At 37.2% G+C, this 22,305-nt stretch overlaps 1 protein-coding gene across 2 annotated transcripts in view; it reads right to left on the minus strand.

Annotated features, from left to right (window-relative positions):
• Positions 1-22,305, minus strand: part of LOC117986902 (uncharacterized) — a 55,345-nt gene that overhangs the window by 19,265 nt on the left and 13,775 nt on the right. For both annotated transcript variants that reach the window (XR_011237364.1, XM_069502108.1), the window contains exons 3-4: positions 4,405-4,430; positions 1,920-1,956 (exon numbers count right to left, since the gene is read on the minus strand). Coding sequence is in view for 1 of the 2 variants with exons in the window: in XM_069502108.1 (XP_069358209.1) it covers positions 1,920-1,956; positions 4,405-4,430 (63 nt within the window). In the remaining variant the exon portion in view is untranslated. The remainder of the gene's footprint in view (positions 1-1,919; positions 1,957-4,404; positions 4,431-22,305) is intronic.

Consider the following 22,305-nt stretch of genomic DNA (forward strand, 5'->3'; position numbering starts at 1 on the left):
AGCAAAGTCTTTACAATTAAATGGCGGCGAGCCTACATATATAAAAGGAAAAGCTGATTGACTGACTGATTGGACGAATCGGGCTGAAAGGCACGCAAATAGTATTTCATTAATATTCATTCAATCTTATCTACTGCCAACAAAAAATTTGGTAACGATTGAAAAAAATACTTAAAGGTATCGAAAAATTTGATGAAAGAAAAAAGTTTTTAGATAGGTAGGAACGGTAGAAATAATTTCTTACGGCTTACGTAATATAATAAAGAAGACACTCCATTTCTAAATGCGTTTGTGTTACGGGCAATAAGCTTTAGTGCTTTCAAGAGCTTTTTAAGTGTAACAGTAACAGCCTGTTAATGTGCCTTTGTTAGGCAAAGACCTCCCTCGTACTCGATTTCTCTCTAGTTGGAAATTGAGTGCCGTGTGGAGCTAAGATCTACTGATCTCCTGTGGTTTAATGGCTAAGATACTTCGGTACATAGCTTGACAGTGGCCCGACTATTTAATTTTTTTTCTTTTGAAGGTCTTGCGAATAGGTCACTGTTTTCATTTTTCATTATTTATTCAACTTTAACACCAGAGTTGCTGGTGAGAAATTTTGAAATGGATTGCTACTTACTTTACTTGATCAGATCATTTTTGTTGTATCCCTTAAGAGGAGTTTGTTCGCAGCGCGTTACAAATGAACGTAGTTTGGTCTCATTTAACTGCATTTAAATCAAACTCAATGGCAGTGTACGTACAAACCGAACTACTTATGTATGGAGAACCCTGGACAGCGCACTACGTACGGTCACTAAAGTACGGTACACCGTACTTTTGCCATGACAGCTATTGACACATAGAGCAAATATAGGGAGTCTTTTCTCATGAGGTTGTACACTACTATATCTATTCATCTTATTATACAAAAATGATACAATTTACTGAGAGTATTTAGGAGTATTTAACAAAGTAAATTGCTTACAAATTTACCGAATTCTCAATAATCTTATACTTAAGATCCAGATCACGTTATCTGAAATTGGTTTAGCGCCTACTCCGTAGCGATGACACATTTCTTTTACCAATTCTAAGCTATTTGTGAGACAAAATGTATTTATAGGTACATGTATTTATAGCACTAAATTGGACATAATATTACCTATACAAATACGCTAGAATATGTGTGCCATACAAAATGACAGTTAATTTTTGTGTTGATTTAAGACGTCCGTACCGGGAATGAAAATTGAAATGAATTTTAATTCCGGGAATTGAAATGGTTTTCGTGTTGACACTATGTTGACAGATGTCTTATCACTAACCATTCACTAACACTTAGTTCTAAGTATGCACACATGACGCTTACGGCGGCGAAAATCAAGTTACATACTTCAAAAATTGCAGGTCGGCAATCGAAGGTTCAGCGTACTTATACTTATTAGTAGAGGTCAGTGATTTATAGTGATCATTTTCAGTATTAGCTTGTCATCTAGCCTTGAGCTTGGTTACACTCACATAATTATATTCATCGATGATAATGGCTTTTGATGACAAAGACGACATGCTTTAGATGCATAATTATACTTAGTCTTTTGAAGAGAAAACTGAAGCCGGAAGGGCATTCCCTATTCTAATTGTGCGTAATAAAAGGCTCGGAAGCAATTCGAAAACAATTTGGATGAAGAATTTACGGTAGCTGCACATTTGTAAAATTTTACAATAATGGAAGCGAGTGTTCGACAATTGAAAGTGTTTGCGATTATCACATTATAGCTGTCAATAGTATGTACCTATACTATAATATGTATATAATATGTTAGGTATATATTGTGTATAATATGTTATAGTTCATCAACTACAAGTGTAACAACTAACAAGTGCATTATAAAAAACTATAGCAATTGGTTTAATAAAACAGATACAAGTAGACTTACCCATTTTTAGGTTTTCCAATTCTTCGACTGGAACATCCTACAACAAATGATCAAAATTCAATTGTAAAGTTAACCAATTCTAGCTACGATACGATAAATTTACAGGCACCTGTTGAAATTTTTGAGCCTTACACATTGAATTATTATGTACGTAGGTATTTCCTGAAAGGCCTTACAAATGTAAAGTACCTAAGTATATAAATAATAGAATCAAATGTGTGCGGGCCTTAGTAAATACCTACTGGTAAAAACGCTTGACTAGGTCAAGGCCCAGACAAGGCTGTAGCTTATTTAGGGACCTCATAGTAAAAATAAGTGAAATAGGTATCAACATTGTAATGTTTATTTCACTAACCTATTTCCAAAAAATGCAGATTCATCACTTTTTATGTTCAAAGAATGGGCCAGAAAGGTGCAAACGGCCTACTTACCAAAAGCATAAAAATTAATCCATCAATCAAGAACTGAATATGGAGGTCGAAAGCTGAAGACGATATACAATGCTTGATAAGTTAATATGAATAAAAGGTCGTTTGATGGTTGTTGGTTAGGAGTGAATAGAAAGTTGACGATCTCCCTGGTGCAGTGGTGAGCGCTGCGATCTTATGAGTGGGAGGGTCCCGGTTTCGATTCCCGGCAGGGGCAATTTGGGAATTTCTAATTTCTAAATTGACTCTGGTCAGGTCAGGTAGGAGGCTTCGCCTGTGGCTAGTTACCACCCTACTAACATACCGTCAAGCGATTTAGCGTTCTGTTAGGATGCCGTGTAGAAACCGATAAGGGTTTAATGTAAAACTGCCATATCTCTTCCATTTTAGACTGCATCGTCACTCGCCACCAGGTGAGATCGCAGTCAAAAGCTAACTTGTAAGGAAATAAAAAACGAAGGAAACGCACAAGAAGGCGCTAGCGAAAATGAATAAATAAAATAAAATAAATAAATAAACTTTTATTGCAGGCAAATGAAAAAGCAAATCCGTTAATCGACAGAGGCTCATGATTTCTTTGTAGTTATAGTACGCGACAGGTCGAGATGGCGATCGGGGAGAACACCCTGCACACCCGCACAGCCCCCGCGCTAACCCAGTGCGAGCAAGCGCGTGTGACGTGCGGGGCGTCCCCTCGCCTCATACCCAGATTGCCATCTCCACCTGTCGCGTACACGCACTCGTATGTTATTTCGGATCAATATTGCACAGTGATAATGAAATCCAAGCCGTCGAATAGATAAGATTAAGTACATAAAGTTCCTAGTACAAACCACACTTTTCTTGTCTTACACTAAAATGTATAAGTACATTTTATTTACCAACGAAAATATATAATATATAGATCGTAAATAACCAAAGTATTTTTAAGTAAGTATTTTTAGCGCCGCCGCGTTGAATTTATTTACTTTAAGTGGATATGGTTAGCGGGCTACTTGCAAATTCAAGAAATCTTATTTGCATACTTTGAGGCAAAGTTACCGCTTGGAATATTAAAATACTTACTTAATTTTGATATCGGAGTTCTTAAACGTAAAAAGTAGAAGACTCCATAAATTCCGTAGGTGATTCTATAAATCACCTTGGTACGTGCCTATCTGTCATTGTTATTCGTAGATCGGTAGACACCTTTCTTCAGAAACTATCAAAGTCGTTTTACATCTAGATGAGTACCTAGTCTAAATGTGTAGAGAATCTTTATATAATACGACCTACGAAGTAGTACTTAGAAATTCTTTGAATACGACAGTTTAGCTGTTTACTTATCGATAACCTACATAAATAAGCTCTAGCTGGAATACTAAACAGTGTATGTAGATGTAAAACAGTGAATATAAAATATAGGAGTCAAGAGCTTAAAACGTCTGGTCCTCAAGTGACTCTCGTTCCCTGCGTCCGTACCTACGTCCTACTGCACAGATTCACTAGAATAATGAAAGTTGAATCTTGAAATATTAATTAAGTCAAGCATAAGTTACAAATCCCAGGTGCTCTTAGTTCTTGGGCTTCTTGGTTATAAACTTATGTTGTGTGAGCACATTAAAGGCTTAAAATTGTTTACACGAGTACAAACTACAAATAAATAATCAATAGTGCAAATTAATTCGGTTGTACACAAAATAGGTACTACTACAAAGTTATTGTGAGTTGTGACAGGTAAAAGTTATTGCTATCTTTTTCCGTCGGGAACATTGTGAAAAGAATGGCACTGCTTGAGACCAGTCAGAAGTCGGTATCTTAATAAAAAAGATAATTACGCGAAGCGATTTCCGTTAAGGTAGCTACTAACTAAGCTTTTGCTAACCATTTGCTTATTCGGCAGGTCAGCCCCTCAGTGATGATGGAATAATAATACTGGAATAATATAAATGGAGTACGACACTAACAGAATATGTTAAGAAATACTTTCAGGTGTGAGTAGATATATGTTATTAATACACTACAAGGAGTCCATATGAAATCTGATAAGTACGAGTACAAAAATGTTTCGTACTCACAGGTTTATTGTCGCTGCTCTCTGGACCTGAAACAAACACAAAAAACTTTATTATAAAATGGAAGATTATAGGAATTTCTCAATTCGGTATGTTATGTGTTTCAAATAATGAATGTTAATGCATAATTTTTTATTAGACGGACAAAGTATTATTCTTTTTTGCTGGATAGATTATTCTTTCAGATTGTTTTACGCCCAAAAATTAGATGTAGAATTTATCACATAGTGTCATATTAGTCATCTACCAGGTAGATTCCTCCTATTATCAATGCATCTACCTACTCGTAACTGAATCTGGTAGTTAGGTATGTTTATTTGAACGACATTTACATTTTTTGAAGAATTAATTAGCCATGTTTATCATGAATTTCCCCTCCAACTAAGCGTAACCTTGTGCTAGGAATAGGTAGTACAACTTGAACCGCCGACCTTTCGGATTTCAGTCCGCTCCTTTAACCATTGCGCTATTGAGATTCTTCACATAGAAAACAATTTATATAATCTATATTTGTTTTTTTATTAAGTGGTGATAATAAAAAAGAATATCTAGCTGAGCTTGTTGTTGGCTCTTCTCAAGGCGCGTTTGGAAATTTGAACCCTCATTTACGTAATCAATTATCACCATTACATCATTAACTTACAAATCCAACAAGTGCCAATCTAAAAGTGTACACTGCCTATTCTTTCTTCTATAATATAAAAATGAATCACTAAATGTGTTGCTCATCGCAAATCTCGAGAACAGCTGAACCGATTTCGCTAATTCTTTTTTTATAATATTCCTTGAAGTGCGAGGATGGTTCTTCGGAGAGAAAAATTTAAAAATTTGAATCGACTGTTAGGCAGAACGAAGTTCGCCAGGGCAGCTAGTTTTGAATAAATACCTAATTTGACTTTGACTTTGATTATTTATATTGATTTAATCACATTGAAAGCATTGTACCTATATTTGCGTGTACGATTTCAAATAACACACTTCATTTAGCCAATAACATTTGCGTCACACGCAATCTGCATTTAGATTTTAGATTCTATTTAGAATATCACCTACCTACTAACCCAAATGGATTTAAATTTAGGTCAACCACTTTATACTTACATAGGCAAAGCAATAACGATCGCTGAGTGGGTTGACACAGACGATTGTGTTTGTGCACATCCCAATCTTCCAAGAGCCAGCTTTTACGACACTGCCATATTATACAATATCAGCAAACACCCGATCTTTGCTCAACATCAACGATACTCGAGGGCATTGAGCGACACTATCGACTTAACTTTTTCATAATATGAAAATACTTATGTACATAAATAAAATATAACGCGTTTTAACTGCTCACGCGCCATTTTAACTTTTTGTGTCAAATTCCATGTCAAAAATTACGTGAACCGTACTTTTGACATGACTTTTGACCCATAGAGTTAAAATGGCGCGTGAGGAGTCATTTTGTCAACTTACAATTACAATTTACGTAGAAATGGAACGACATTTAAACTAGAAATACTTATATCTAAAGCTAATAATACTTGTAAAAGTTAATTTGAATAAAAATCAATCTAAGTATTCAATTTAATAGTCCTTAACTAACGGACAGATAGGGTACAAAAGGAATGTTTTAGTTGTGATAATGTACAATTAACAATATTAAAGTATGAACTTAAGAGTGGACCAACCCTTAATTTTTTTTTTCTAATTTATAGACTAGCGCTTGGCTGCAATTGGCTGTTGGTATAAAGATATACCTAGTACCTAGATAAATAAAAACTGTTCTAGATCAAGGTCGGCCGAACAAATAGCAACCCATAAAGTCGTAGATACCTACGTAGAAAGATAAATTTATTTCTGTACCCAATAAGCAGCGCTGCCTTTGTATGTCGCGATTTATTTATGATCATGGTTTTTGTTTCGCTATTCGGTACACTTTTTATAGAAATATTTTTTGAGCAATGTCGTTTGTTTTAATTAGATGTAGCTATATGTATACATTTAAAAGCCTAGTAGTTAAGCCGCCATTACTCCGACATCAATGGAAGATAGTTTACGTTACGAACCATCAAGTCGAAACTCGGAAATGTTAATAAAATTTTATGCCATGTTTATTACATCATAATCTTTCCTATTTCCTTCATATGCAAAAACGTATATTTCTTAAGATTTCAATTAAGAATGAAATAGCCAGGAATCGGTATTCGTACAACTGTTAAATTGATACATTATATTTCGGCTATGTAAATATTGTATCGTGGACCAAGTTTGGGGTATGTTTTTATATAATACTAGCTTATGCTCGCGACTTTGTCCGCGTTGACCACACAAATTTAAACCCCTATTGCACCACTTTAGGGGTTGAATCTTCAAAAATCCTTTCTTAGCCGATGCCTACGTCATAATAGCTATCTGCATGCCAAATTTCAGCCCGATCGGTACAGTAGTTTAAGCTGTGCGTTGATAGATCAGTCAGTCAGTCAGTCACATTTTCCTTTTATATATTTAGATTTACCCTGCACATTCCCTTGTACGTGTAAACTTTGTAAAGGCAACGCCTACGCCACGTAGCATGTTGGTGTGGAATTTGTATTGAACATTCCAGCGGTACCAGCCAAAATACCCACGCACGCGCTAGCCTGTCCACACAAGCATTCCATCAACCTCTAATTAACATCTCGGTTAGTTTGAATTTTCTCTTTTTTTTTAATAGAGATAACGAGCAAGCGGGTCACCTGATGTTAAGTGATTACCGCCTCTACATTCATTTCTTTCACTCGCAATTTACAAAATTCTATTTAGGTACATACAAAAATGAGCCTTGATCGAAAAATTCATACTCGCTAACTATTTTACAAAACGTTTTTAGGTATCTAAAACCAACACTGTTTCGTAACTATTCTTGCAAAAATAAAATCAATTCTCGCAGCTGCATATACTTATTACTTGCCCGCAACTGCGTCCGCATAGGTTTTTTTACAATAACAAAGGAACTTTTTCATTTTCCGGGAGTAAAAATCCGTTTATGGAATGTAATGTTCCAATTAGATGATTCCCTCAACTTTGTCCACGTGGGTTTAGTTTTAAAAATCCCGTGGGAACTCTTTCATTTTCAGGGACAAAATGTAACCTATGTATCCATCCCCGGGATACAAGCTATCTATGTACTAAATTTCGAGGTGCCGAAAAGCTAGTAAACAGACAGACACTTTCACTTTTATAATATTAGTTTGGATTTTAAATCTCAGGCAACGTCCCCATATGGGTATGTTATCACTACCAAAGATCAAATTTCCAAAGCCAGCAGAAATGTTCTATATCTAATGTAAGGCTCAAGTGTTCATTCGTCTGTGAAGTGAAGAACTTCCCTCCTTTATGTCCCCGAGTGTCTTTGTGTTACAAAGAATGATACTAGACAGATAGTTTTGCCTTTACTGACAAGTTTAGTTTTCAGTGCCCTAAATGTTAGTTTGTTCTAATGAATCTACCATTACCATCAACCCAGCCCCAGCCCATTATTGAGCACAAGTCTCCTCTCACTTAATCTATCGGTCATCATCATCATGATCAATCCATAGCCGGCTCACTACATAGCAGCAGAGAAGGGTTTGCCCATAGTCCACCACGCTGACCAAGTGCGGATTAGAATCTAGGTAGGTACTTATACTATATACTATTATACTATAGTGAATAATCTTTACTAATATATTAATATTAACATATTACCTACTAATAATATTACTAAACTAGCTGATCCCCGCGGCTTCGCCCGCGTAGATTTAGGTTTTTAAAGATCCCGTATAGCCTATGTCACTCAGGAATAATGTAGCTTTCTACTGGTGAAAGAATTTTTAAAATCGGTTCAGTAGTTCTAAAGATTACCCCCTACAAACAAACTTAACGACATTACCTCTTTATATAATAATATACAACGGGCCGTGCAGCAGAAATCGTAATATTTTAATTTCGCCATAACTTCAAAACCAAACGTCCAATTTTAATCATTCAAAGACCAAATATTATCTCCATAAACTGTTCTTAGTGATGAAATCATTTATTTTGATAAGGATTAATAGCATGAGTAAAATAAACGCGTTTAAATGTAGTCCAAAAAAATTCCAAGATTTTTAAATAAAAAAATGGTTGCTGTGCCTCACTCGACATAGATGGGTATAGTGTGTCGCGGACTTTTTTGTAGATATTTATAAGATCTACAATTAATTAGAACATTTTATGGTTCTATCTTTTATAGTTTAGGCAGCGTACGCAAAATAAGTAACTTTTCTGGTTGATTTTTTACACCTTGTGTCCGAAAAACCCAAATATCTTACGGAACCCTATTTTTTTCCAAAATAAAATATAGCCTATGTTACTCGTGGATAATGTAGCTTTCGAATGGTGAAAGAATTTTTAAAATCGGTCCAGTAGTTTTTGAGCCTATTCAGTACAAACAAACAAACAAACAAACAAACAAAGTTTTCCTCTTTATAATATTAGTGTAGACAACCAATAAACTTGATTTTTTGCATAGAGATAGTTCAATGGACGGAGAGTAGCATAGGTTACTTTTTATCCCGGAAAATTAAAGAGTTCCCATGTAATTTTTTAAATACCTAAATCCACGCGGACGAAGTCGCGGGTATCAGCTATTAAATTAAGCTTATATTAAAAGGAACTCTATCCGATACTATCACATTTTTTTCAACACTTCTATACTCTATGTTTTAACTGAATTCCATAGAATTAAATTTATTCTTCCACGAACTCGCGCAACTTGCTCAAAATCCAATTATAAAAAATATAATTATACAGTCACAATCATCTCGAGTTCTACGAATCGTAGCTTGACCTTGCGACTATTAAATACAGAGAAACCTAAAGTAGCATGAATGTAGAACTCATAAGTCCTTACTCTGAAACGAAGGATTTCCTACTTTCCGCTCGCTAAGTGCCTTTGTCTGCAGCGGTCGATACCTAGTCAAGTTTTATCATCTTTGCACAGAGAGTAGTATCTACTATTGTCTGTTCTACTACTACTATACTGTAGGTAAGTATGATAACTAAAACTGTAAGCAAGGTACACCTAAACCTGCCATGTACATATACACCCTTGTCTCTTGTAGGTCGGTCTATATATCTATGGCTGTTTGAACATTGAACAATTATACTTAATTATGTCGGCTTAAAATACAGATGAATATAAAAAGTTTATTATTTTCATGCCTATTTTATATGAATGCTAGTGAATAAGCTCTCGAATTATTTTTGTATGACATGTTCTATGTGTTATTTTTCAAAATATGCATAACATATTATTAGATATGCAATTAATTTATAATGAATGAATTATGAAGGTAGAACGCTCAGAAAATAAGATCTCATTAGTACAGTAGGTAAGACTTCTTCTGGCTCGACGAGTTTCTTTGTTTTAGAGAGTATACTACAAGTTTAAGTATACAAACAAGTTTTATTTTAATTGTTAACGGCTTGAATATCCTGTAGTTTAAAATAAAAAAATTGGAAAAATGCAATAACACTTCCACATACAATAGTGACTTGACAATACAAAATCAATTCATTCGCTTTTCATAGCACTTATCACTTAAATAAAACGCCAATAACGTTATGCAAGTTTCCATGAATTTATTCTACCTACAAAATATTCTCGACACGTTTATGTAATAGAACTTTGAATATTGTTGCGTATCTGTATAATGACGTTCAGAAACTTACGGTCACAATGTGATAAAGTACTACAAATACGTTACTACAACCGCAACATATTTTGGTAACATTTACAGAGCGCAATTTTTTACTCTCGTGAGTCGTGTGTTTTGTATCTTCAAATCATCAGCGAATTTCCTACGCCATGTAATATAAACGTAACATATCTGTTGTTTTACTATTTAATTAAAACTTTAAAAGCGAGAATGGGTATGTAATCTAAGTTTACAAGTAACTGCTATAGAATGTATAAACACCACACCGCCTGTGATCAAAAGCGTTTGGGTAGAAACCTTATTACTCTCACATGAGTAAAGTTAGAAAGTTAAGCTAGACCCTACCTTTAAGTCTGCGAATTTATATACCTATTTTACCAATGGACATTTCTAGAGCGTCTAAAGTATCGTGAGTGATTTTCATTATACATGTATAATGTAGGTTCATGTTCACATGTTCGTAGATAATGTATATTTGATCTTTTTTAGGGTTGTTATTTATCTTAGTGCATAGAAATCGTTGGAATTTATAGGTTAGATATAGGCAATTCTAATTAGGTATGTAGAAAAAACACTTCATGGTTCGCAGTCTATGTTTAAAGGTAATAAAAAGCGGCAATATTCTAACGACACGTTACACGATGTAAAACGTGACTGGAATGTTTTTGAAACGTGCCCGACGGCCGTAGACATCAATATTTGGCGACAAAAACGTGTTGCTTACGAAATACCAGCACTTTTCATATATATTCTCATATAAAACTTTATAAGTACATGTCATAAGAAAATAAAATAACTACATTTTTTATGTCGGACTATAATTACGGAAATATAATTTCAGCGCACTAAAGCTGAAATTATATTATGTTAACGTTTGCTGAGATTCACCACCTTATGATCAGTATAACTTAAATAAAATATGTTCCGCACATTTCGAGATTGACTCTTGCGGCGGGAACGGAAAATTTAAGAAGTACTAAAATAAAGCAACGTAATTTAGGCGTAACTGTCTACCTACGCTTAGATGGCGTAGGTGCGTAGAGCTACGCTACCGACCCTGCGCCTCGAGCCTCAGCGCGGGTTCGGTAGCGTAGCTCTACGCATCTTGCATCACGCGCGGTGGTTTGAACTTTGACGTAGCGTAACGCCGCCGGCCCCAACGCTGGCACCAACACTGTTCGCCCAACGACGCGACGGTGTGGATCGGAAAATTAGCATTGGACCCAACGTTGGCGAAGCTAATTTCCCGATCCACACTTTGGGCAAACAGTGTTAGAGCCAGCGATAAAGTTACTTACAAGTTGGCTTACATGTAATAAAGATAAATAACGTGAATTTGAAATCATAAACGCATGCTTGTTCATTCACTTAAATAATACAAGAGTCACTTGATAATAATTAAATGAATATGAAACACTAGCTTATGCCCGCGACTTCATCTGCGTATACTACACAAATTTCGAACCCCTATTTTACTCCCCTCGGGATTTAATCTTCCAGAAACTTTTCTTAACGGAAGGGTGGAATTGATTGCGGTGGTGTGCGGTGCGGTTGTAAAAAAAGGAGGATGGAATGAGATCAAACAACTCTTCGGAACATTCTCCATTATAGAGGCGATAGAACACGCAAAGAGAGCTTACGTCTCTGCGGTGTTCCAGGCTTTCCAACGAGCCGGTTAGTTTGGGATCGTCCACAAGTCGAACAGCCCGTCTTTGGATCCAATCAAATGGAAGGAGTTGGTACTGGGATGCTCCAGCCCAAAGGCAAAAGCAGTACTCCAGTTTCTTATTTTCTCTTGAGATATGAACCCTAAAAAAGTCTCTATGAGAATTGAATGTTCAGTTCAATAATTTGGTATAACGAGCTTATAACTTAGGTATATAGTGGGGTCAACAGAATACGTGGAAGCTCTTGACTTAATGAGACATGGATTGTTATATACTAATTAAGTCTATATTGACTCGGGTCACGTCTGCTTCGCTCAACGCTATTGCCTACCCAGATGTTTATTTACTTAGCACTGTTGATCAACAATCATGTTTCTTCTTACTAATTACTCCAAGTTAGAAACTGTTTACACTATGTTTACATCAACAAACAAACAAGTTGTGGTTTAATAGTTTTCGACAAAACTTGTCAAAAACAACAATAGATAAACTTGTATGGTCATTTTTTCTCTTGTTTTTTAAATAAAGATAGTGAGCAAACATGCAGGCGGGTCACCTGATGTTAATTGATTAGCGCTGCCCATGAAGATTTGCAGCACCAGAGGAACTGCCGACGCGCTGCCGACCTATCAGGAATTTGTTGGTCCGCCCCTTGAGAAACCCCATGTGTTAACAGATAGTTGAGTAGACAAGTATTTCCAACCTGTAAGGTGTCGTAAATTCTAAGAGTGAATGTAATCAATGTTTTTCCAAGTTTAAAGAACCTCAGAACAAAATAAAAACCGGTCAAAAGCGAATCGGATGCGGACTCGTACCATCGTACAAGATATATAAGATATACACATACCTATATACGTTTTTTAAAAAAAATGTAAGTAAATGGTAGCCATTCTGTAATTTTAATTATTTGCTGTTATAGAAGCAATAGAAATACACGCTGTATGAAAATTTGGTTCATGAGATAGAGCCCGCTGACAGACAGATGGATGAACAGACTGATGGACAGACGGGCAGACAGCGGAGTCTTAATTATAGGGTCCCGTTGGCACCCTTCGGGTACGGAACTGTACGTACGTCCGTACATAGGTAAATATTCACGCTTCATTTATAGAGCTTCTTCGCTACGGGATCAAATATGAAACCAATAAACCATCTTATCAATTATGGCCCAATATGAACGGATATTGGCTTTCACGGTACTTCCAGAGTTTCAGGCAAGGTAGGTAGGTTACATGACGTAGGTAACACGAACATTTTATAAAACATTTTCATTGCATATTGGATGCACCTGTATAGCCAACCTCAGCTTAGCTGGACTTTATTCTTCATGCTAATTATTTTTTCTCTTCATAACATTTAGAGCTGATTTTTCAATTAGCAAATAAATCTTAAACTAAGGAATAAGTTTAACTTTTGTCAGTTTTAGTACATAATACTTACTAAGTTTAAGATTAATAGGTAATATAAAACACATTATTTAGCCCATATTTTAAATTCTGTAACAATGAACAATGGAGAAGATGCCGCCTGCGAATCAAGCTTGCCAACGGCTATTATATTCACTATGAATATTCATCAGTCATTAGTTTTTCAAACAACTCTACAGTGGTTATTCTAAACACGTAACGCTTAGTGGCCTAAACATTAATAAAGGCGAGTAATTCTGGGTTCCATTCAATACGCCCTAAGACCACAGTCTCATCAGTACGCTTAGCACGATATTTTATGTCTCACCAACGTTGATAGTATTCGAGTGTCGAACCACTTCCGCGTTATAGTAAACTGGATCTTAACTGCTTTGTTTTAAAGTTCAAGTTTGTCTACACATCTACAGCCAGCGCTCCAAGCGGAAATGTTGCGAAATTAAAATCAGTGGCATTTCACTTTATTGTATTTCGACTCTCGAATTCTAGCAACGTTTGGTGAGACGAAAAATCTTATACTAAGCGTAGTGGTCATAATGCTATTATAGTAAAGAGTTGGTATCCAATATTAATTTCAATGAAGCGTAGCGCTTTTATCAATGGAGCGCTTCAGGGCGTGATATTTACGTAGTTTGTGATAAATTGTTCGCCGACGGCTTGGTAAATCATCTAAGGTTGCTCAGTCAGCCGCTTACTCGACGACGAACCGCATTCCGTAAAAGAAGCCTTCAATGTTCGAGACGACTAGGTAAGTAGCTGAAATGTAGCCAGGGGTAAACTCATTAACTCTATTATCCAGGTTGTGTTCAGTATAGTGAATTATTTATGGTTGTGTTGCAACTCGCGGCAAAAGATGATTGGAGTCATACATTTTATAATGAAGGCGGCAAACTAGATTTTCATGGCATTTTGACTCGCTTCCATGGGTCTGTGATCGCACCAGATAGTACAACACCACAACTGTTGGTACAGCTTTGGCCGTAAACTAGACGCTTGTTAATTAGATTTTTTTATTCAAATTTTACAAGTTTCAAAGAATGTACCACTGTTTCAGAATGCCCTCACTACCGAAAGGTACCAGCAAGAAACTCGGCCGAATTAAAATTTAAAACAACGAAATGTAAGGTAAATGAAAGGTAAACAAAATAAGTTAATTAAGTTAGTATCAATTTTAACACAAAATTGATTTACGTTGGTAGGTACGTAAGGTAGACTTCCATTAATTAATGACTTTCAGAAATTCCACCCAAGTGAAACTAGGGCGGGTCAGCTAGTCTCATGAAAATTCGTCATGCTTGGCTGCTTCTGCATTTTCATAAATTTTTCTTTCAATTCTGTCCTCTAACAAAGGACAGTGTTAGAACAAATCACATAGGTATTTTATTTGAGATCAAACAAAATAAATGGAAGGAATTCAATCGTATTACGTTATTGAAATACGAATCTAAGGTAAATATTCGTATTTACTTAGTTTGAAAATTTTAAAAGTTAAAATCAATCAGAACAAACTTGTTTATCTACACAGGTATATCTCGCGACAAGCTTTTATATCATACTAGCTGATGCCCGCGACTTCGTCGGCGTGGATTTACATTTTTCAAAATCCCGCGGGAACTCTTTGATTATCCGGGATAAAAAGTTTGCGTGATTGAGTAACAAACATCCACACTTTCACATTTAAAATATTAGTAGAATTATGATTAGGATTAATTATTGTGTAATGATGTTAGAAGTTGATAGTAAAAGTTTTAAAGAAAAGTTTATTTTGTTATTTTTAGCGAACTTAAATAAAAGCTTGTTTTTAATAAAGCTCTTTACTTTCAATTTATTTAATCGCAATAAAACGTCGATCAAGGATCTGCAGCAGCGACATTTGTGCCGCATGGAGATTTTTAATATTTCTTACTTTTCAGTACCTATAGTTTGCAATACATTGAACACGTCCTTCTACGTGCCTTTCGACATTAGGATACATTTCAGAGACCAGCAACATTACAGGTTATAAACCAACATTACAGTATTATTGTTTCACAACTAAACCTATTTAACTTTTTTTTTTTATAACGCTGGGAAATGCGTTTACGCGTCCCCCCCTTCCTGGGAGCCAGCCAGCTAACCAGCCAGCCAACCAACTGGAGGGAAGGTATGTGGGACTCGCCGGCCGAGAGGCGACCGGAATACCCACTAAAACCCAGCGGCATTTCTGCACGTCGCCTAGCGACTGGGTCACGGGAACGCCGGAGCAAACCACCGCGACCCAGTCAGCGACATCCGCCGAGGCGGACCCTCCACCGGGGACCCCGCTCACGAGGTCCCCCACCACACGTCCGAGGCGCACCAACGACGTGCGCCTCCTCCCCCCGGGGACCCAACGGGCAACAACGCGATCCCGCGCACGTCGCCCACGTCCCATCCTCCGCCTCGTCCACTGTGCCCTCTGCTAGACAGAGGGACACGCGGAGAAACCTCTTCCTGCCAGGTCATTAGCCATGACTAACAATAAAACCTATTTAACTAGTCGAGCTCTTATCGAGTATTAAAACAAGTGGGCTGCAGTTGGTATATTATAGTTATTCATACATAACATAATAAAAATAATTCAGGTATAGTTAAGACTACTTAATTGTTTGTCCAAACACAAAAATAAATAACTACACTTTTCACAAGAACTCAGTCGTACTATTGAGATGGTCACCCATAAAACACCTAATTTATGACCGTGTGAAACACGAAGCTATGGCGTTCTCAAAACTAAAGCAATAAACTTAGAACAAAGTAAAAAATAAAAAGGCAACCATAAATTTCAAAATAGCAAAAACAAACTATCGAAATTAGAGAGTGCGTTTGGTTAATAAAAACGTCAAGAAATGAGAGATTTATTTTAAAATTTCTGGCTAAATACAACAAAAACAAATTGCTAATGGCAATCACATGTTTGGAAATAAATGAGAGACGACAAGTGTCTGGGTACTGATGTAGACAGACTTTTGAAGGTGGGGCCTGGAGCACATTTTATTTTCAGCCAATAGGGTATTTTGTGCGTAAGAGTAGACAAATCAGAGACCCGTACTTCCCTGTGAATGTTTTTGGTTACAGAACTGTGGGCGTGGCGAAACGCAACCACGGGACTTTAAGCTAGAACTGGGGAAGAACAGGAGACATTCAAGTCACGACCTCGGCTCGAGTCGGGAGTGAAAATTCCAGTCTGGGCTTAGCGTTCTCGTCTATTCGAGATACCTTGATCCTTCTTTGTAAAGTTGGAGTGTAGATTAAATTATAGTAAAGTGTATTGTTAAAATTTATCTTGAGAAATAACTATAAGGTTATAGAGACAGTGTGTTCGAGCCAGCAGCGGTTTTTTAATGGTGATGTACCCTAATTTATTGTAATTAATGTAATTATTGAAAGTAGTTCCACAACTTTTAAGCTTATAAAATTGATTAACCGGTATACTTAGAAGAAATAGATCTAGAAAATAATCTAGAAAACCAATATCGTGCTAGACGTAGACTATGGCCTCAACCCTGGGCTTGGATGGAGTGGACCACGGGTTTAACGTGTGAAAATTTCACATTATACCTAATCACCGCATTGTGTATGCATAGCTGCGGGAAGTGGGGACGCATTGTGATCAGGTCACGTAAAGAGGGTCTTCGCGAGTAGGTTTAAAGTAGAAAGAATATACCGAAGTGTTTTGACTAGACAAGTTGTGTAACTAGGTTCAGATGTATTTAGAATAAATACTTGTGCTAAATTAGATTATGTATAAAACTGTGTGTTGGTGTGTCCTTTAACTTTATTTCGTTTTTAGAACTAAAAATTAAGAAATGATACTCTCTTAATTTTTATGACATATGTGTGTAATAGATTGTAAACAAACTGCGCGGCCGCAAGGGTTTTTCCGTTTGAATGATCCGCTTTTCCCTTCTAAATAGCCTAATGGCCTAGGAAGCGAACATTCGTCGGATTTTAAATGTAACAAAAACATTTAAAATTCCGTCTAAATCAGAATGCCAGTTTCTCTTTTCTTTCTAAAAATACTCAACTGTGAGAGTAAATAAACAATTATTTACCAGCAATAAAAAGCATTTGAGTATAAATATCAACTTTTATTTGTCACATCTAGATACTTTCCTTAGACTTTTAATAATGGAGCTCAAATTCGTTTAGAGGCTAAACGATCGAACTGTGTGTATTCAAGAATGCCATAGATACATGGTTCCATGTGTCGGACTCCAATATTAAATCTCTCATATTACCTATATCACGACTCTTACTATTAAGTAAAGTTTAGGCTAGTCCTTTTTTTTAGCAGTACACCGAATTTACAATATTAGCTCTTATCCAACAGTAAATAGGAATTAGAAATAAATTCGCAGACTAACGCAGTCAGATGGAACTACTCTAGTCAAAATACACATTGACTTGGTAGGCAAAAATTGCACAAATAGTTTGGATAATGTGGTGTGTTTTAAACTATCAACTACCACGGTACTGTCATCATCATCATCATGAACAACCCTCACCGGCTCACTACTGAGCGCGGGCTTCATAGAGAACTCTCGGTTTGCGGGTTTACCTCACGATGTTTTCTTTCTACGACGAACCAAGTGATATTTAATTAATTTGAATACACACAACTACGAAAGGCTAAAGGTATTTGTCGAGTTCGAACCACCGAACTTCGAGTAGATGGCAGACGTTTTAACATTGAGGATATCACGACGTATTAACAGTATGCTGTGAAGGGGAACGAGCATCTTCGGGTAACGGGGCTGTTGGTGAACAGTAAAGCAGGTACAGACCTTTTTTTGTGTGTCATCATTACGCCGCATTCCGAGAACTATAGGACGACGTTACGTACCGGCCGAAACCGCGGGACACTGAAGGTATTAATGTGGGAGAACTATTAATTTGATATCCATGACTTATAAAGTCGGAATGCAAAAAGGCACACGGTCGCTAAGACGGCGTGCTGGCGGCAAAGCCTCGGCACACCAAAACACGCCATGTCTTTACAGCTTCGACCCCTCGACTCCTAAGTTGGCCAACTTAGAAATAAATGAACTAATATCCGTGTGGAAAAGAGGTTGATAAATTTGGAATCCACGGACTCTCTTGCCAAAGGAGCTCCGGTAGGCTGTTTAGGCATGGCTCTCTTAACGATACAATTAAAAGAGCTCTTGCCACCATAAATATTCCTGCGCTCATTGAGCCGGCAGGGATTAGTCGGGATGATGGCAAGAGACCTGATGGATTGACGCTGGTTCCCTGGGAACGGGGACGGGCGCTAATGTGGGACGCAACTTGCGTTGACACATTGGCCCCGTGTCATATCAGGAAGACAGCATCAAGACCGGGAGCCGCAGCAGAAACAGCTGAAAACGGCAAGCGGCGCAAGTATGCCTCTCTTATAGAGAGTTACATTTTTGTGCCGTTTGCCGTGGAGACCCTGGGGCCATGGAGTCTTAGTGCTAAAAATTTTTTACGAGACATTTCACCGCGATTAATAGCCTCAACTGGTGACAGAAGGGCTGGCTCATTTTTTGCGCAGCGGATCAGCCTGGCTGTCCAGCGCGGAAATGCAGCCAGTATTCTTGGCACCATTCCACGCGGTCATGATTTATATAGTAATTAGATAAGGCTAGCCTTAAGTTTTATTGTACTAATATTTATATATACAAAATTATACCATGGTAAGGGGCGAGCTTTTAGCTCAAGAAAAGAACCTTGTCTTTCGCGACAGGCTGCCAAACGCTTCGCAGCGTATAACAGAGGGGTCGGCTGTGCCCCACATAACAGTGCTGAAAGGCTGGTTTTTCCAGCGTAGGGTTCCCCGTGCTAGTAGGGGCTTTGGTCAGTAGAACGATGGCCTTATTGGCAAATACATGTATCAACCGACCCTTCATCTAAGCCAGAACGCATAACCTAGCTGCCTTTTCCTCCTCAGGATTTTCATCCGAGAGAGTTGAATGAGTCAAAATAGTAGATCTCTGAGATAAAATTCATCATCTAGCCCGCGAAAATCTGGTAGTTTGATTGGGAAGGTCTACATTGTCCGTCCGACGAATTGTGCCTGCCATGTACTTGGCCATACGTAAGATAACATATGACTCCGAATACAAACAGTGTCCCAAAGTTCAGCCGATTTACTTGTTTTGAATTTCCTCATTTCAGCTCTTTAAAAGAGAATTAAAAAAAAAAAATATCCTCATTATAGCTAATCATAGATAGAAGCAAAGACGATCATCGTACCATCACACTATGCGTGATGTGGATACGTGGAACCAGAAATTATTAACATTCATTACTTAGAACTACTCAAGTACACCCACGAGAAAATCTATAGCTTCTGTTGCGAGGAATATTGTACAACAATACATGTCTAAGTGTAGTAGGTAGGTATATATTATGTTGGTGATCTCTAACGTACTCGTAGTAGGTACCTATATTCCGCGACAGGTTGAGATGGCGATCGGGGTATGAGGCGGGAGGTCGCCCCTCACGTTACCCCCGCACCTGGCCTGTGTGGGTGTGCGGGGCGTTCCCTTCCCCCAACTGCCATTTCAACCTGTCGCGTACAATACATGAAGCGAGAGGATAATGAAATTCATAAAAAACAATGTTACCAATAATATTACTTTTACTGTGTTTTCATACACAAATTTTCCTTTTAATTCCTAATAGAATACCTACCAAAACGTTAGATAGTTACTCGGAGTAATAAATTAATTGAAACAGGTTTTACCTATTAGGTACCTAGTAGGTACTTATAACTACAAAACTACATAGGTACTACGTACAGAGACATCAGCAATATTTTATTACACTTATTATGTTTAAGATAACATTAATTTCTATCTGTTAAGGTTAATATAATTAGAATAAAACTTTTAATGACCTCAAGAGCAAATATACGGGCTGTATCGCAAGCAAGGGGTCATCCGCAGGACGATTGTCTAAAACCTGCATCAATCATTATTACAATCTCAATTATTCTGATTGGCTGAATTTGTACGATTCTTGTTGCAACAATGCATTGTGGCCAATAGTGAGCGAGCATTAACCAATCAGAGATGATTGCGATCGTGACATTGTAGCTGTCAAATAACCGCGGTAGGGCCACTGAACTCATTGTGACTGAAGGTACCGGTCAGTTTTTATTTCGCCACCTAGGTAGGTAGACACCGCAACTCCCTGATTAAAATGATATCCTGTCTGGAAAATCATTTCGGGAATTCGAAGTTTTTTTCTAATTTTTGTCTACAACACGTGTTGAATTACCTAAGTTTTTTTTAATGCCGGAAGAATCTTTTGTTTTTCCGGGATAATAATTGCCTGGACAAATAACTAGCACTTGCTGCCGAAAATTTTCAACCTGCCAAAAGCTGTTCAAATTAACCCGCACAAACAGAAAAGCTTTTAACTAACTGGTCGAGTGCGTGGCAAAATAACAATAAAAATAATGGTGTTCCGTAGAAATATCCTTATAAAAACCTGTTGTTTATTATACAAGACGAATAAAATCAAATCAAATTCTTTTTTGTGATTTTTATTACACTATAATTTGTTCCAAGTCCAACCAAATACACATTATTGTCTTGGCAACTATACTCGTAGCTAAGTAATACAATTAGGAATATAAAACTCATACCTTTTTTTCATTACGAAAACAATAGAAAAATGGAAGACTGAGCTATTCAGAACACTTATATTACAAAGCATAATGGCAGTTAGATACCTAAGTAGCTATAACGTAACTGTAAAGGAGATCGTATACCACGAGACGATTGGCAAGAGACACAAAAACCGCAAAAGGTGCATCCTTTGCAAATGCGTGTGAGGTCAGTAACAAACGCGCCACTGGCCACATCGCGCGCTTGGTTAAAAATATGCTGTTGAAGTCAGCCGAGGTTGGCGCTGATGTCTACTTACGCATATTTAAAGAAAAATTGTTATTCATGTTGAAATATGACTATGCCCTATGCTACTGGCGTCATAATACTAAAAAAATATCGGCTCTTGGGCTAACTGCGGATCTTGCGGTGGTGTGCGATATACTTTATATTGGTGCGGCGGAGTGTGGCTATTCAGTGAGTCGCTAACATATAGAGGTCGGTAAGCCTTTGATCTGTGTGCAGGTGGGTAGAGCTCGTATAATGAAGTTTACATAGCCCACGCATCGCCATGACAACGCACCGAAGGGTTACTAAAACTAGCTGGATGATAGCGAATCGATATCACCAAGATTCATAGTAGATCAGCATTTTTCCCGACGATGGAATCCCGTGTGTTTGTTAGGTCATCGAATCCCTTATAATTGCTAAACTACTCATTCGATTTTGGTAAAATTAGAGATTTGATTTGATTTTAGAGATTTTAGATTTTTTGAGAGATTGCCCGAGAGGTATAAAAAAAACAATGCAGTTGATGGTAATACCTACCCACCTAAGTAGTGCGATTTTAATAGTTTTGGTATGTTATTTTATATTTATTCAAAAGTTTTTACGCGCAACACGTGCGAGCTGTTTTTAATAAAAGCGTTTTCATTATTGGATCTCATCTAAGAAACATAATGTAAGTAGGTACAATATTTTTAATTTTTAATATCTTTTTAGGTATAATAACATCCTCAGAACTAATCCATACTAATATTATAAATGCGAAAGTGTATTCGTCTGTCTGTATGTCTGTCTGTCTGCTAGCCTTTCATGGCCTATCCGTTCAACTGATTTCAACGAAATTTAGTACAGAGATAGCTTGCATCTTTTGATACTTTTGATCCCGGAAAATCAAAGAGTTCCCACGGGATTTTTAAAAACCTAAATCCACGCAGACGAAGTCGCGGGTATCATCTAGTTTCTAATATTTTTCTAGTATTGGTCCCAGGAGACCTAAGTTAAGCTACAATCTCTGCTAAGTGCTACTTAGCACTTAGTTAGCCAATTATTAGGCAACAATATGGCTTTGGCTTAGGCCGAGGCGTAGGTAGTAGGTAGACGAGATTCAATTGTTTTGACACGTGAACCGATAATATCACGCCAGAGCACACTAATGATCCTGTCAAAGGTCAATGCCGCTCTTGGTAATTATAGTGTTGCTAGC

Source organism: Maniola hyperantus, chromosome 12 (genome assembly GCF_902806685.2).
Source record: "Maniola hyperantus chromosome 12, iAphHyp1.2, whole genome shotgun sequence".
Classification (NCBI taxonomy): Eukaryota; Metazoa; Arthropoda; class Insecta; order Lepidoptera; family Nymphalidae; genus Maniola; species Maniola hyperantus.